This window comes from Molothrus ater, chromosome 25 (assembly GCF_012460135.2).
Source record: "Molothrus ater isolate BHLD 08-10-18 breed brown headed cowbird chromosome 25, BPBGC_Mater_1.1, whole genome shotgun sequence".
In the NCBI taxonomy this organism is placed as follows: domain Eukaryota; kingdom Metazoa; phylum Chordata; class Aves; order Passeriformes; family Icteridae; genus Molothrus; species Molothrus ater.
Window position 1 is genome coordinate 1,961,808 of NC_050502.2, and position 13,630 is coordinate 1,975,437.

General features: G+C 50.9%; 1 protein-coding gene across 1 annotated transcript in view; it reads left to right on the top strand.

The window, feature by feature from the left end:
- GNAI3 (G protein subunit alpha i3) overlaps positions 1 to 13,630 on the top strand; it is a 30,588-nt gene that overhangs the window by 12,025 nt on the left and 4,933 nt on the right. Inside the window, exons 2-5 of the mRNA XM_036398329.2 lie at positions 2,019 to 2,061; positions 2,165 to 2,306; positions 3,948 to 4,105; positions 11,910 to 12,038. Coding sequence (XP_036254222.1) covers positions 2,019 to 2,061; positions 2,165 to 2,306; positions 3,948 to 4,105; positions 11,910 to 12,038 — 472 coding nt within the window. The remainder of the gene's footprint in view (positions 1 to 2,018; positions 2,062 to 2,164; positions 2,307 to 3,947; positions 4,106 to 11,909; positions 12,039 to 13,630) is intronic.

Here is a 13,630-nt window from a genome sequence, read left to right on the forward strand (position 1 = left end):
AAAGTCCCTTCTCAGTCTGCATTTGGGGCTCTTTGGGGACAGCAGAGATTTGAACTCCCAGCACTTGGATCCTGGGAATGTGGAGGGTGGGCGTGGGAAATAAAAAGGATTTGTGTCCTCCCAGGGTGGAAGTGCTGAGTCCACAGAGTGTTCATGTTTTCACACCTGACCACAAACACTGAGCTGCTCTGGGAGAGCTGGGAATGTTCACCCTGGAGAAGGGAAGGATCCGGGGAGACCTGAGATCTAAAGGGGCTTCAGGAGAGCTGCAGAGGAACTTTGGACAAAGGCCTGGAGTGACAGGACCCAGGGAATGGATTCCCACTGACAAGGGGCAGGGATGGATGGGATATTGGGATTCTTCCCTGTGGGGGTGGGCAGGCCCTGGCCCAGTTTGCCCAGAGCAGCTGGGGCTGCCCCTGGATCCCTGGCAGTGTCCAAGGCCAGGTTGGACAGGGCTTGGAGCAACCTGGGACAGTGAAGGTGTCCCTGCCTGTAAGCAGGGGATGGAATGGGATGGGATTTAAGGACCTTCCAACCCAAACCATCCTGGAATTCTATGGGTGATTGATTCCATCCAGGCTCACCTGAGTCACCTGTCCAAATCCAAGCAGGTCCAACATCATTCCTTGCCCTGCAGCTGGGGGAGTCTGGAGGCCAAGGAGCCCCCAGGCAGTGGCAGAGGCAGCTGAGCTGAGCTCCTGCTGTCACCCAAAGTGAAATCCTGGAGTTCTGCTGACCTCAGGAGCACCGTGCCTGCTTTGGCACACTCCTGGCTGGGACAGGCATGTGGGGCAGCTCTGCTAACTCCATAAACCAGGAGAGCTGATGGTTTGCAACCCCTGGTGTCCACTGCCCTGAGCCATGCAGGAGGGACTGGGTTTGGGAGTGCTCTGGGGCAAAAAATAGGAAAACCAGGGAACTTGCTGGGTTTTGCAGTCAGGAATAACTGACCTTGTTTCAAGGGGTAATTTACCTCCCCAGGATAACTGCCCCTTCTTCAGGGGTTAACTGACCCCTCCCTCAGGGATAACTGACCCCTGTCTAGGGATAACTGACCCCTGTTTAGGGTTACCTGACCCCTGTCTAGGGATAACTGACCCTCCCTCAGGGATAACTGACCCCTGTCTAGGGATAACTGACCCTCCCTCAGGGATAACTGACCCCCCACCAGGGATAACTGACCCACCCTCAGGGATAACTGACCCCCACCAGGGATAACTGACCCTTCCCTCAGGGATAACTGACCCTCCCTCAGGGTTAACTGACCCTCCCTCAGGGTTAACTGACCCTCCCTCAGGGTTAACTGACCCCCACCAGGGTTAACTGACCCCCACCAGGGTTAACTGACCCACCCTCAGGGATAACTGACCCCCACCAGGGATAACTGACCCCCACCAGGGTTAACTGACCCCTGTCTAGGGATAACTGACCCCTGTCTAGGGATAACTGACCCTCCCTCAGGGATAACTGACCCTCCCTCAGGGATAACTGACCCCCAGCCCTGCAGAGGTTTGTTAGCCAGGTATTTTTTGCATTCCTTGACAGAAGGAAGGCTGCTGGGATGCAGATGTGCCTGCAGCTTTGGGATTTCACCCCGTGCCAGGGGTCACTTCCCACCTGGTTGTTCAAGGCCTTTCCTGCCCAGCTCAGCTTCTGGTGGTGCTGATGCACTTTGGCTGTGTTGGCCTGGAGTGAGGGATGGGAGCTGCTCTATTGGAGAAATCCTCATCCCAGCTCTTCAGACCTGCCTCCCAGCTGGCTGCCCTTGCTGATCTCTGGAAATTGAGAAATTTCAGGGGTTTTTAGCCAATGATCTCATGGTGACAGTTGGCATCTGTAAATAAAATCTGGGAAGGATGTGCCAGGACAGTCTGGTGGAACTCACTACCAGCAGCAATGCACAGGGAATATCCTACTCCAGACCCCATCAACTGCTCTGTGGGAACTGGAAAAAGCACATCCTGCTTTTCCTTTCAGTTTCATGTGGTTAACTGGATGGTTTTTGTGCTTTTCAGGTGCTGGAGAGTCTGGGAAAAGCACCATTGTGAAGCAGATGAAGTAAGTGAGTGAGTGCAGGCTGCAACCTTTTGTTTTTGTGGGATAAAAAATGTGTGGTGCCCTTCTGGTTTGGCTTGGGAATAATAAGCTGGTTTCCTTCCAGGATTATCCATGAGGATGGCTACTCAGAGGAGGAATGCAAACAGTATAAAGTGGTTGTGTACAGCAACACCATCCAATCCATCATTGCCATCATCAGAGCCATGGGGAGGCTAAAGATAGACTTTGGGGAAGTTGCCAGAGCAGTGAGTATTGCATTTATTTCCTTAGCCTGAACTTGTTAATGAATCCTGGAATTTCAGTCTGGGCCAGAATATGTTTTTCACAAGATTAAGTAGCAAAAAATCTGTCATAACTTCAGTGGATTGTCAGTACAAAACATCAATATTTTACTGAGGTTCTGGGTAAGAACATTTACTAGTTTGAATGCTCAAAAAAAAAAAAAAATTCCCCAAATCTTTCTCTAAATTATTTGAATTTTTGGGAATTTTGAGGTTGAAGTTTTGGGATGTTTGAGGCCCTGCTTTCCCCCTCCCCTCTAGCTCTGCTCATTCCCTGGCCTGTTTCTTGCATTTATGTCCTGCACTTTGAGCTGGAAGTCAGGAAACCTTGATTGTTGTGATGGTGGGAAGGGCACAGAAGGGGAACTAGGGATTCCTGGAAATGTGCAGGAGAAAAGAATTGTGTCAGCACAGGGCTGCATTGTGACTGTTCTGCCTCGTGCTGCAGTTCATCTAGCCCCAGATAGTTTGAATTTATGGTATTTATTTTGGATTTATGATTCCAAGTCCTGGCCAAAGGGCACATCTTCACTCACATATTCACCCAGGCTGTTGTTCAGCTGCTGCTTCAAATCTTCCTGGAGTTCTCTTCCACCTTTCTTGGTGCTTGTTGAAGCTGAGTTGGGATCTTGGAGCTGGAACAGGGAAGATGCTGAATTCAGGTCCTTTCTCATTACCTGCCCATGCTGAGGTGGCTTCACAAGAGCTGAATCCCATGAATTTTCACTATCCCAAAGGGCAAAAACCTTGCCATGCTTTCCCAGGAAAAGGCCAAATGCATTGAACCATGGAGTGACCTCCAGAGATGCAGAACTGGGGTCCCTGTGCATTTGGCTGTTGACACCTCAGTAAGGTGGATTTGGGATCAGCACCCTGAGCTTGGCACATGCAGGGTTTGGGGCTCAGGGGAGAGGGGCTGCTGTTAGGAGGAGAATGCTGGGGTAGGGGAAGGTCTCTCACAGGTGCCAGAAGGACCTGACAGGTCTGATCAGGGTAGGAATAAAAGCAGAGGGGGCTGTAGGGCAGCGTGGGGTTCCCTGTCCTAATCCACTGGATAACCTGGACAAGAGCATGGTTCTGTTCTGGCTTCTGAGGGGGATTTGTCATGCTCAGATCCCAGTCAGTCCATTCCATCTCCTGGTGAAATGTTTTATTAAGGAATCAGTCTCCCTCACTTCTGACAGCTCTGGCAGCAAAAGGCAAATCCTCAAAGCTTTGGTCCCTCTCAGAACTCACTGTTTTTTTCCCTTTTCCTGGTGCTGTGCCACAGCAATAAAGGTTTTCCAAGTAAAACCTCTAGGTCAGTTCATTTTTTTGTAGTGGCACATCAGCATTTCCACTTTTTCTTGAAACATGGCACCAAATGACTGAAATCCCATGGTTTTGGTGGGGATGGAAGTGCTGTGGCCATCCCTGACCAGGGCATTTCACCCCCCAGCCTGGAGCTTCTTCCCCAAAATTCCCTCTCTGGCTGCACGAGGTAAACAACTCCATGACTTTTGGGAGAAAGCTGGCTGGACTGGGCAGTGATGAATGAATGCAGAGGTGTTGCTGTTGGTGGGGAAGGTGTGGGTGCACGTGTCAGGCTGTGTGTCTGTCGTGCAGGACGATGCCCGGCAGCTGTTCGTGCTGGCTGGCAGCGCCGAGGAGGGCATGATGACAGCAGAGCTGGCTGGAGTCATCAAACGCCTCTGGAGAGACCCTGGAGTGCAGGCCTGCTTCAGCAGATCCAGGGAATACCAGCTCAACGATTCTGCATCCTAGTAAGGAACCAACACCAGCTCCTGGGCTCTTCCCAGCTCCCACAGTGGTCCCAGTGTGGCTGGAGCGGGCTGGGACTGGGTGGGAAGGTCCTGTGTGCACTGGTCTGACTGGGTGACACTGGGGATGGAGTATTGTTTGTCTTCTCTCTGTGGAGCATTGGGGGAAACCCCACACTGATTGTTTTGTAACATCCCACAAGTCTTAGGGAAAATTTTAAAACTGCCGCTTTCCTGACATTCAGCTATTTCCAAAATGGGATCCCCTCACCTGGCAGGTCAATATTCTCAGTTTTCTCTTTACAGCATGGTGAATTTAATCCTGGAGTGGTTTGGGTTGGAAGGGACCTTTGAGGTCTCATCCCACCCTCTGCCATGGGCCTGGACACCTTCCACTATCCCAGGCTGCTGCAGGCCCCATCTCATCTGACCCTAAACACACCCAGGGATGGGGCAGCCCCAGCTCCTCTGGGCACCTGTGCCAGGGCCTCCCCACCCTCCCAGCGAGGGATTTCATCTGGTTTTGAAAAATGTGATTTTTGACCAACTTGCTGGTTTCATGCTAAGGTGAACATGAGCCCAGGTGTGCCCAGGGGGCCAAGAGGCCAGTGGCACCTGGCTTGGGTCAGGCACAGTGTGTCCAGCAGGCCCAGGGCACTGATTGTCCCTCTGCCCTTGGCACTGCTGAGGCCTCACCTCCAATCTGGGCTCAGTTTTGGGTTTCTGATGACAAGAAGGACATTGAGGGGCTGGAGTGTGTCCAGGGAAGGGTCTGGAGCACCAGGAGGGGCTGAGGGAGCTGGGAAAGGGGCTCAGCCTGGAGCAAAGGAGGCTCAGGGGGGCCCTTGTGGCTCTGCACAGCTCCTGACAGGAGGGGACAGCCGGGGGGATTGGGCTGTGCTCACAGGGACAGGGACAGGATGAGGGGAAACAGCCTCAGGCTGTGCCAGAGGAGGTTCAGGTTGGACATCAGGAGGAATTTCTTCATGGCCAGGCCTTGGCAGGGGCTGCCAGGTGAGGTGGTGGAGTTCCCATCCCTGGAGGTGTTCATGGACCAGCTGGACATGGCACCCAGTGCTCTGGGGTTGGATCCTGGAGGTCTTCTCCAAGCTCAGTGATTCTGGGATTCTGTTGAAGTGACAAGTGCTTGGCTGTGTCACCTCCATTGTCCCTGCAAAGGAGAGCAACACCCTTAAATTTTAAATCTGCCACTTTCCTGACATTCAGCTATTTCCAAAATGGGATCCCCTCACCTGGCAGGTCAATAATCTCAGTTTTCTCCTTACAGCTTTCCCTTTCCTCCTGTTCCTGTGCCTGGCACTTCACAGGCAACACTGCCTCCAAACTGTTCTGATGCTAAAATCTTCTTGTCCCATCCTAAAATCAGCACAGCTGCTGAACAACTGGAAGGTTCCAAGTAGATAAACAGGCTGCTAATGGAATTTTTGATGAAATGCCTCATCTTTTTCCAAGGGCAGGTTGGTGCAGGAAGGGGAAACTGTTCCTTTGATGAGCAAAACAGTTGTTGGTTTTTTCCTTTTTTTTTTTTTTAAACTCACATTCTTGGTGTCTCTGCAACAAATATTTGACACTGTGAAAGGTGATTTTCAGCATTTCCAGCTGAAAACTTATCTCAGTTTAAGCTTGGGGAAAAAAGAGTTTTCATTTTAAGCTTGGAAAAAAAAAAAAACCTTGGAAAAATGAGTTGGGAAGAGCTTTGTGGAGAAGTTTTAGCTGTACCACAGCTCACTGCCTGCAGGGCTTTTCTGTTCAGAGCATATTTGAGCTTGAAAATAAGGCAGAACCCTTCTTAATTTGCAGCATCTTGGCAGGGGTTTGGATTAAGGGAAGGGCTGATGGGAGTTTTCTTGGATTTGTGCATGCCTTTGCAGCAGGAAAGGAGGAAATTCAGGTTCCAAGGGAGGAAAGAGATTGATGGGGAGGGGGAAAGGAAGGAATGATTGAATGGAAAGATGGAAGAAGAGGAGGAAAGCTTAAGGACTTGAGCAGAGAGCAGGAAGGGAGCTGAAGGAGCAACCTTGGTGTGTGTCTGGATGGCTTTGGAAGAGGAGGAAGATGAAGGCAGCTGGAGAAATGGAGCAGATTGGGAAAAGAGGGCATTACCCTGCTTTTGCAGGTACCTGCTTGACCCAGCTCCCTTCCAGAGGTGGGATTTTGGAGGGTTCTTCTGTTCCTGGCTATTTGCCACCCACTGCTGGTGTCCTGGCTGCTGTGAGGAGCTGGCACAGCCTGGGATGGGGATTTTACACCCAGGATGAGCCACCCAGGCATTTCCTGAGAAGTGCCCCAGGAAATTCAGCTTCCTGTCCCAAAACCACAGGAAGTTGCACCAAACCAACTTGGTGTTCTGATCCATCTGCAGCTTGGCTGCTCTGTGGTTGGGAAATGCCAGCAGTGGGTTGATTTCCTCATGGCAAATTCACCCCACTAAAGGGCTGCTTCTTCCACAGGACTTGCAGAATTCCCAGGATTTTCCTCTTGCTCCACACATGGCTCCTGACCTGCCTTATCTCTGGTGTTCCCTGCTTAATTCCCTTGTCCATGTTTAGATCATCCTGAGCTGGAAGGGACCCACAAGGATCATCAAGTCCAACTCCTGGCCTTGCTCAGGACACCCCAAAATCCCACCCTGTGTTTGGGGGGATGTTTTTCCATGGAGGAGAGCATTGTCCAAACACTCCTTGAGCTCTGCCAGCCTTGGGGCTGTGACCATTCCCTGGGGAGCTGTTCAAGTGCCCAACTACCAAGGATGGATGTCCTGCACCCCTTTTTGTGGTGGGATGACACAGGCTTTGTCTCACTTCTCTTGGGAATTTCACTTCCCTGTTCCTCCTACAAACAGCCCTGGAACCTCAGTGTGAGCAGCTGGTAAATCTGTGCCCCATTTGCTGGTTTTCCAGCTGAAATCCAGTTCTGTGCTGGGATTCCAGACCAGTTCTGGCTCCTCAGCCGATTCTGGGGCTGAGACACATGGAAAGGAGGAAGAGAGGAGCAGACAAGTAACTGCTTGTGAAAATCAGGTAGCATCAAGAGCAAGGCTGCTGTGGCAGAGAGCCAAGCATTTCAGCATAGAATTGTTCCAAAAACTCCCCTTGCTGCTGTTTCCTGCATCATGGGCGCTTCTTCCTTGTGCAGGCAGAGCTGCTGCCTGTCAGAGCACTGCCCTGGCAGGCTGGAGATGGTATGGGAGGAGAGGAGGTGGAGGATAACACTAATCCAAGCAATCTCTCCTGGAATCCTGGTGTTTTCTGTGTTTTCTTCTTTTTTATTTTTTATTTTAAGAACACTTGAGTAGCTCCTGGTCCAAGCTGTTGATGTGGAAATGCTCAGTGCTTTCCTCAGCACATTCTGTTAAAGCCCCCTGCAGCTACCCTGGCTTTTGTGGAATGTTGCAAACATTTATTTTTTTTTAACTTGCCTTTTTGCAACTTCCTATTTGTCTTTCCCTCTGATGTGAGCAATGAATGTGTGGCTCCCAGCTCCTGCCTCCAGCCAGGGCTGTGAAGAAGCATTTGGGACCTCTGTGCCCACTTGGGGAAGGGACTTAAATCCCATCTGATTCCATGGCAGGGACACCTTCCACACCTTCCAGGCTGCTCCCAGCCCTGTCCAGCCTGGCCTTGGGCACTGCCAGGGATCCAGGGGCAGCCCCAGCTGCTCTGGGCACCTGTGCCAGGGCCTGCCCCCCCTGCCAGGGAACAATTCCTGCCCAATATCCCATCCAGCCCTGCCTTCTGGCAGTGGGAAGCCATTCCCTGTGTCCTGTCTGTCCCTGCTCTTGTCCAAAGTCCCCCTCCAGCTCTCCTGGAGCTCCTTTAGGCTCTGGAAGGGGCTCTGAGGTCTCCATCCCTGGAGCTTTCTCTTCTCCAGGCTGACCATCCCCAGCTCTCTCAGCCTGGCTCCAGACTCATGGAATCCCAGAATGAAGGGACCTTAAAGCCCATCTTGTTCCACCCCTATGGCAGGGACACCTTCCACTAGCCCAGGCTGCTCCAAGCCCTGTCCAACCTGGCTTTGGACACTTCCAGGGATCCAGGGGCAGCCACAGCTGCTCTGGACATTCCATTCCAGGGCTTCACCACACTCACAGATAGGAATTCCTTCCCAGTACCCCCTCTAAAGCCCTGTTTGAGGTGTTGCAGGGTGAATGTGAAGGATATTTCCATTTCACACCTCTCCAGATTTTCAGGATACTTGGAAATGTCACCAAGCACATGATGCTTTAAGTTGTTTTTGTTCCTAGTTTTCATACTTTTCCTGGATTTCAGGCAGATCCCAGCCTGTGGAAGCTGTAGGTAATTATCTGCAGTCTCATGGGCAATTAGCACAGTCCTGATCAACCTTCCTCTAGTCCTGCACATCTCCTCGTGTTCCCAAATGCCAGTTCTGGCCTAAATTCCCTGACATGGTGCTGGATAAAACTTAGATTATTTCTAAGTGAGGTTTTTCCTTCTCCTCCTTTTCTCCCCTCCTCTTTTTTCCCCTTCTCTCTTTTTTTCCCTCCTCTTCTCTTCCACCCCCTTTTCCCTCTCCCCTCTTTTTCCCATCCTCCTCTTCCTCCCTCCCCCTTTAAAGACTTTCAGAGCCATTTTTGGCCCTGAAATCCTCCTTCTCAGCACCAAAAGGAGTGAATGGTAAGGAAAATCACCCTTGCAAGGTTGCTGTGAGCAGGATGAGGAGAGGAGCTCTGTTATCTCCTGTTCATTTCCCAGCATCCCTGCCCTGCCCTCTGTGCTCCCTGGAGCTGTCTGGGTGTGGGATGAGACAGGACTGGGATGTTTCCTCATCACACTGGACCTCCCAATGCAGTATGAGCAGAGCTGGGGATGTACAGCCTGGAGGAGGCTCCAGGGAGACCTGAGAGATCTTTTAAGTTCCTAGAGCTGGGAGGGGCTTTGGACAAAGGCCTGGAGGGACAGGACACAGGGAATGGATGGGACATTGGGCAGGAATTGTTCCCTGGCAGGGTGGGCAGGCCCTGGCACAGGTGCCCAGAGCAGCTGGGGCTGCCCCTGGATCCCTGGCAGTGCCCAAGGCCAGGCTGGACAGGCCCTGGGGCAGTGGAAGTGTCCCTGCCATGGAATGAGATGAGCTTCAAGGTCTCTTCCTGTTGGATTAAGCCATTTTCTGACCCAGAGGTGGGGTAACTGAGAGGTGTTTCAAAAACTTCTATTCCATTTTCAGTCTCATGTGAAGGGTGAGACAATAGAGATGTTATAATTCACACCATTACCATCAGAAACCAACTATTTCCTAATTATAACACATTATAAACTTTTCTTAGCTTGTCAGCTTTAGCCACACCATACTGTAAATACCTTAAAACCAATCATTTAAAATTTCCCCATGTAAGTCCTACTACAATTTATCTTTTATAATTTTATTTCTCTAAAATATCTAATTTTATTTAGAAAACCATCCTTTGAAACTTATTTCTAGTTCCATTTCTCTCTCAACAATGTTTATCTTGTTCCATGGCATTTCTAAGTTAACATTTCTTATCTCAGAATTTACTTACAGTTACATACCATGTGAGCCTTCTGTCAGGCTTCAAGAATTTTCTATAAATCCATTTCCCACATCTTCCCACCAAAACCATCCTGGAATTCTGGGATTCAGTGATGCCAGCCTGGCACAGGATGTCCCAGGAATGCTTGGAGAGTCAGCAGGACAAACAAGTGACACTGTAGGCTTGATCAGCACTTTTTTTGTACTTAGGGCTTCATTTTAAGCATGAAAAAAAGAATGAAAACAAGCCCAAGTTGGCTTTTTGGAAGCTTGTGGTGTTGAAGGATGAGGAATAGCTGGCTCTGTAAACACAGGGATCCCAGGTGAGGAAGGAGGGGATGCAGCCTCAGCCTGATGGAGGTGAAGGAGGTGGTGGGAAGGGATTGGAAGTGCTTGGGATGAGGGGGACACAGCAAGGTCAGTGTTTGCTCTCAGAGCTGTTTGTGAGAGTTGTCTCTGTCTGTGGTACTGGGAACAAAGAGATTCTGCTTCTCCAGCTTTTTGGGGTATCCTTTTTAAGTTCCCCTTAATCTGAAATACAAGTGGCACTAGCTGGGCTCCACAGCCTGGATTTTTGGGAGGGCACAGCTGCTTCCTCTGCCCACACTTGGCAGGACTTCCAGGGTTTCCCAGAAATCCCCTTTGCTGGGTTTTCCAGCTGCTTATATTGCCATGGGATTTGCCCTTTAGGTCTCCCTGGAATTAGTCTGGCACAGTTTATTGTTCCAGGCAGCACCACTGAATCTGATATGCTTTATTCCCTGACTGAGTTTGTTTGCCAGCTCCATTCCCCCCTCCCTGGCTGCTCCCAAAGCCTTAATTAGGAATTATTCCACTTTCAGTGCCCATTGTTCCAAGTGGCTGCTGGGAGCAGGTGCTTTACAGCTTCAGCTTGGGCTTGGCAGTGCTGGGATAAGAATGGGGCTCTATCTTAAAGGACTTTTCAAAACAATTTCATGATTTATCATATCAGTGGTGTGACCTGTATCAAAGCCAGGCTTTGAGGAGCTGCTGGGTCTGTTCTTAGCATTCCCACTGGGTTTTGCTACACTGTGTCTCAGCTAAACTTACACTGGTGGGAGGGAGAGAGGAGAAAAAATTCTGGGCATGTTACTGCCTCAGCAGAAATATTACTTGGTAGAAGCTGAGGAAGGTAAATACCTTCCAAATCATCAAACTGAAACTAAAGCCAGGCCCTGGTCACACAGCAGCTCACAAACCTGCCATCCTTCTGGAGCTGAGAGAGGGCTGAGAGGAGTGGCTCTTCCTGGACTAAATGCACTCTCTGTGGGAAAAGCCCCGTGGCACTGGGCAGGTCCTGGCAGATCACTGGGATCTGGGCTTTGGAAACAGGGCAGGGCTCTGCAAGTCCTGGCCAGGGCGATGCTGGAGCTGCTGGAGGAGGGATTTGTTGCTGGGGTTCCTAGCACAGCTTCCAGGCACATGGGAAGAAGCAATTCCTGGCTGACAATGGATCTGTGATAACAATTTGTGATTTGGGAGGGTTTTTTGCACACATCAGAGCCCCTGAAGCCTCCCAGTGACACAGGGCTGAGGGTGATTAAAACCTGCTCCCAAGAAAGAGCACAGCCTGTGCCATCCCTGCAGAGCTGTGGGATCCATCTCACCTCTGTGAGAGCAGGAGGGAAGAAAGCTCAGAGGTGTTGCTGGCTGGAGTGGGATTTCTGATCCTGCTGGAATCATCTGTACCTCGTGCTGCTGTGTCTGAGAGCTGAACTCCAAAAGGAATGTGCTTGGGGCTGGAATTAGTTGAGGTCTTGATGGGAAAATTTCTGCAAGGATGTGGCTTCTTCCAGGGCTGTATCCTCAGAGTCAGCTTGTTGGGGAAGGGGGTGACTGGATCTGCCTGGTTTGGGATGGTTTTTAAGGGGTTTCATCCCTCCCTCCCAGCTCCCTTGATGCATCCCTGCCCTTTAACAGCAAACCCTTGGATTTATTGCCTTGTGCTTTGAAGCGAGAGACCTTGACTGTGGCTTGCCCTGGGAGATCCAGCCCTGGCACAGCTCTGCATTCCCTCCCTACCCTCCCCAGCCAGCTCAGCTCCACCAGCACTACATCCAAGGTCATCCAGGGAGGGGTTAAAATCCCCAAACCCCCAAAACATCCCTCAAGACAGCCCCAGGGGGTTGTTTGCTTCGAGGGCTGTGCTGTGTGAGGGAGATAAATAAATTCTGCGCTTTGTTCTGCAGTTTATAAAAGATTCATGGCTGAGGCAGCTGACTAAAAAAAGCCTCTTGTGTTGTCTCTTCTGGTTTAGTTACCTAAATGACTTGGATAGAATATCCCAGCCGACCTACATTCCCACTCAGCAGGATGTGCTGCGGACCAGAGTGAAAACTACAGGAATTGTGGAGACTCACTTCACCTTCAAGGACCTTTATTTCAAGTGAGTGAAGGGCTGTGCCCGTGCCCTGCACTGGGGGCACACCCCACACTTGCTCCTGGTTTAACTGTCCTCCTTCCCTCCATTATCCTCTCCTCACTGGAGAGACCAGTTTGACTTTGATTTGCCTTCTGTTCTTTTCAGCTGCTTTTATGTTGGAATCGCAGACACAGGTACTGACTGCTCGTTTCCAGGACCCAATCCCAACAATAATACTAAAAGGACACTGACTGGAGTTTGAGTTTGAGTTTAACCCTTTCCTCAGAGCAGAGGAACCCAGCTGTGTCCGTAGCCAGGCTGTGGCTCTGGGATGCATGGTGTGCTCCATGTGTTCCTCTGGGCACTGCCAGCCTGGGCCTGGCACTGCAGGGGCTGGGACTTCCCTGTCCCCTCTGCTGATCCAGTCCCTGCCAGGCTGTGGATCCAGCCTGCTCCTGGCAGTGTCCCTTTACATGTCACTAACGAGCTTCCTCTAACCTCAGAGCAGGCTGAGGCTGCATCCCTCCTCCCTCACCCTGGATCCCTGTAGCTCCCCTTCCTGCTGCTTAGGAATTCCTTGCTTCAGATCCCACGTGTGCTCCTGACAAACAGCTGGAGCCCCACAGCATTCCTGTGCTGGAGGGTGTAGGACAGTGCAGTGCCTGTGGCTCAGCCCCCTCCCTCTGTCTGTGCCAGTGGTTTGGAGTCTTTCCTGCTCACATCCCTAAAAATCGTGTGTTGGCTTCTTTACAAATGGGCTGTGAAACACTTTGATGGAGTTGCAGCAAAATCCATGTGGTGCTTCTAAAATCCAAGGATTTTAACAGGATCCCAGGTTGGTTTGGATTGGATGGGACCTTAAATCCCATTCAGTCCCACCCCCCTGCCATGGGCAGGGACACCTTCAGCTATCCCAGGTGGTTCCACAGCCTGTCCAACCTGGCCTTGGACACTTCCAGGGATGGAGCAGCCACAGCTGCTCTGGGCACCCTGTGCCAGGGCCTCAGCACCCTCACAGGGAAGGATTTATTCCCAATATCCCACCTAACCCTCCCCTCAGGCAGTGGGGAGCCATTCAACCGGTTCTGTCCCTCCAGGCCCTTGTCCCAAATCTCTCTCCAGCTTTCCTGGAGCCCCTTTAGGCACTGGAAAGGACTCTCAGGTGTCTCTGGAGCCCTTTCCTTCCCAGCTCTCCTGGATCCAGAGCAGAGGGGCTCCAGTCCTTGGAGTATCTCCATGGTCTCTTGTGGAGAAGGAAACTTTTACACAGTTTTTGGGAGAACAGCATTTTGGCTTCCAAACTGTGCAATTTAAGAATATTTTAAACAAAAATGCCAAAACACTCAGCATCATCAATTTATTTATGCAGCTTCTGGTCCATCCAGGGAATAACTTGTCTCCCTGTGGTGATGGATCAGGATTAGCATCTCCAGTGTGTTCTTTAATCATCTCCACCCTCCTTCCTGATCCTGCCCAGAGCCATTGATCATGTGCAGGGCCCCAGACACACGAGGTGCTGTCCCAGAGGGATTTGCTCCACAAAGGGAAGCATTCATCCATCAGAAACCCTGGTGCTGCCAGCTCTGCTGTGATATTCCATCTCAGACATTAATAAT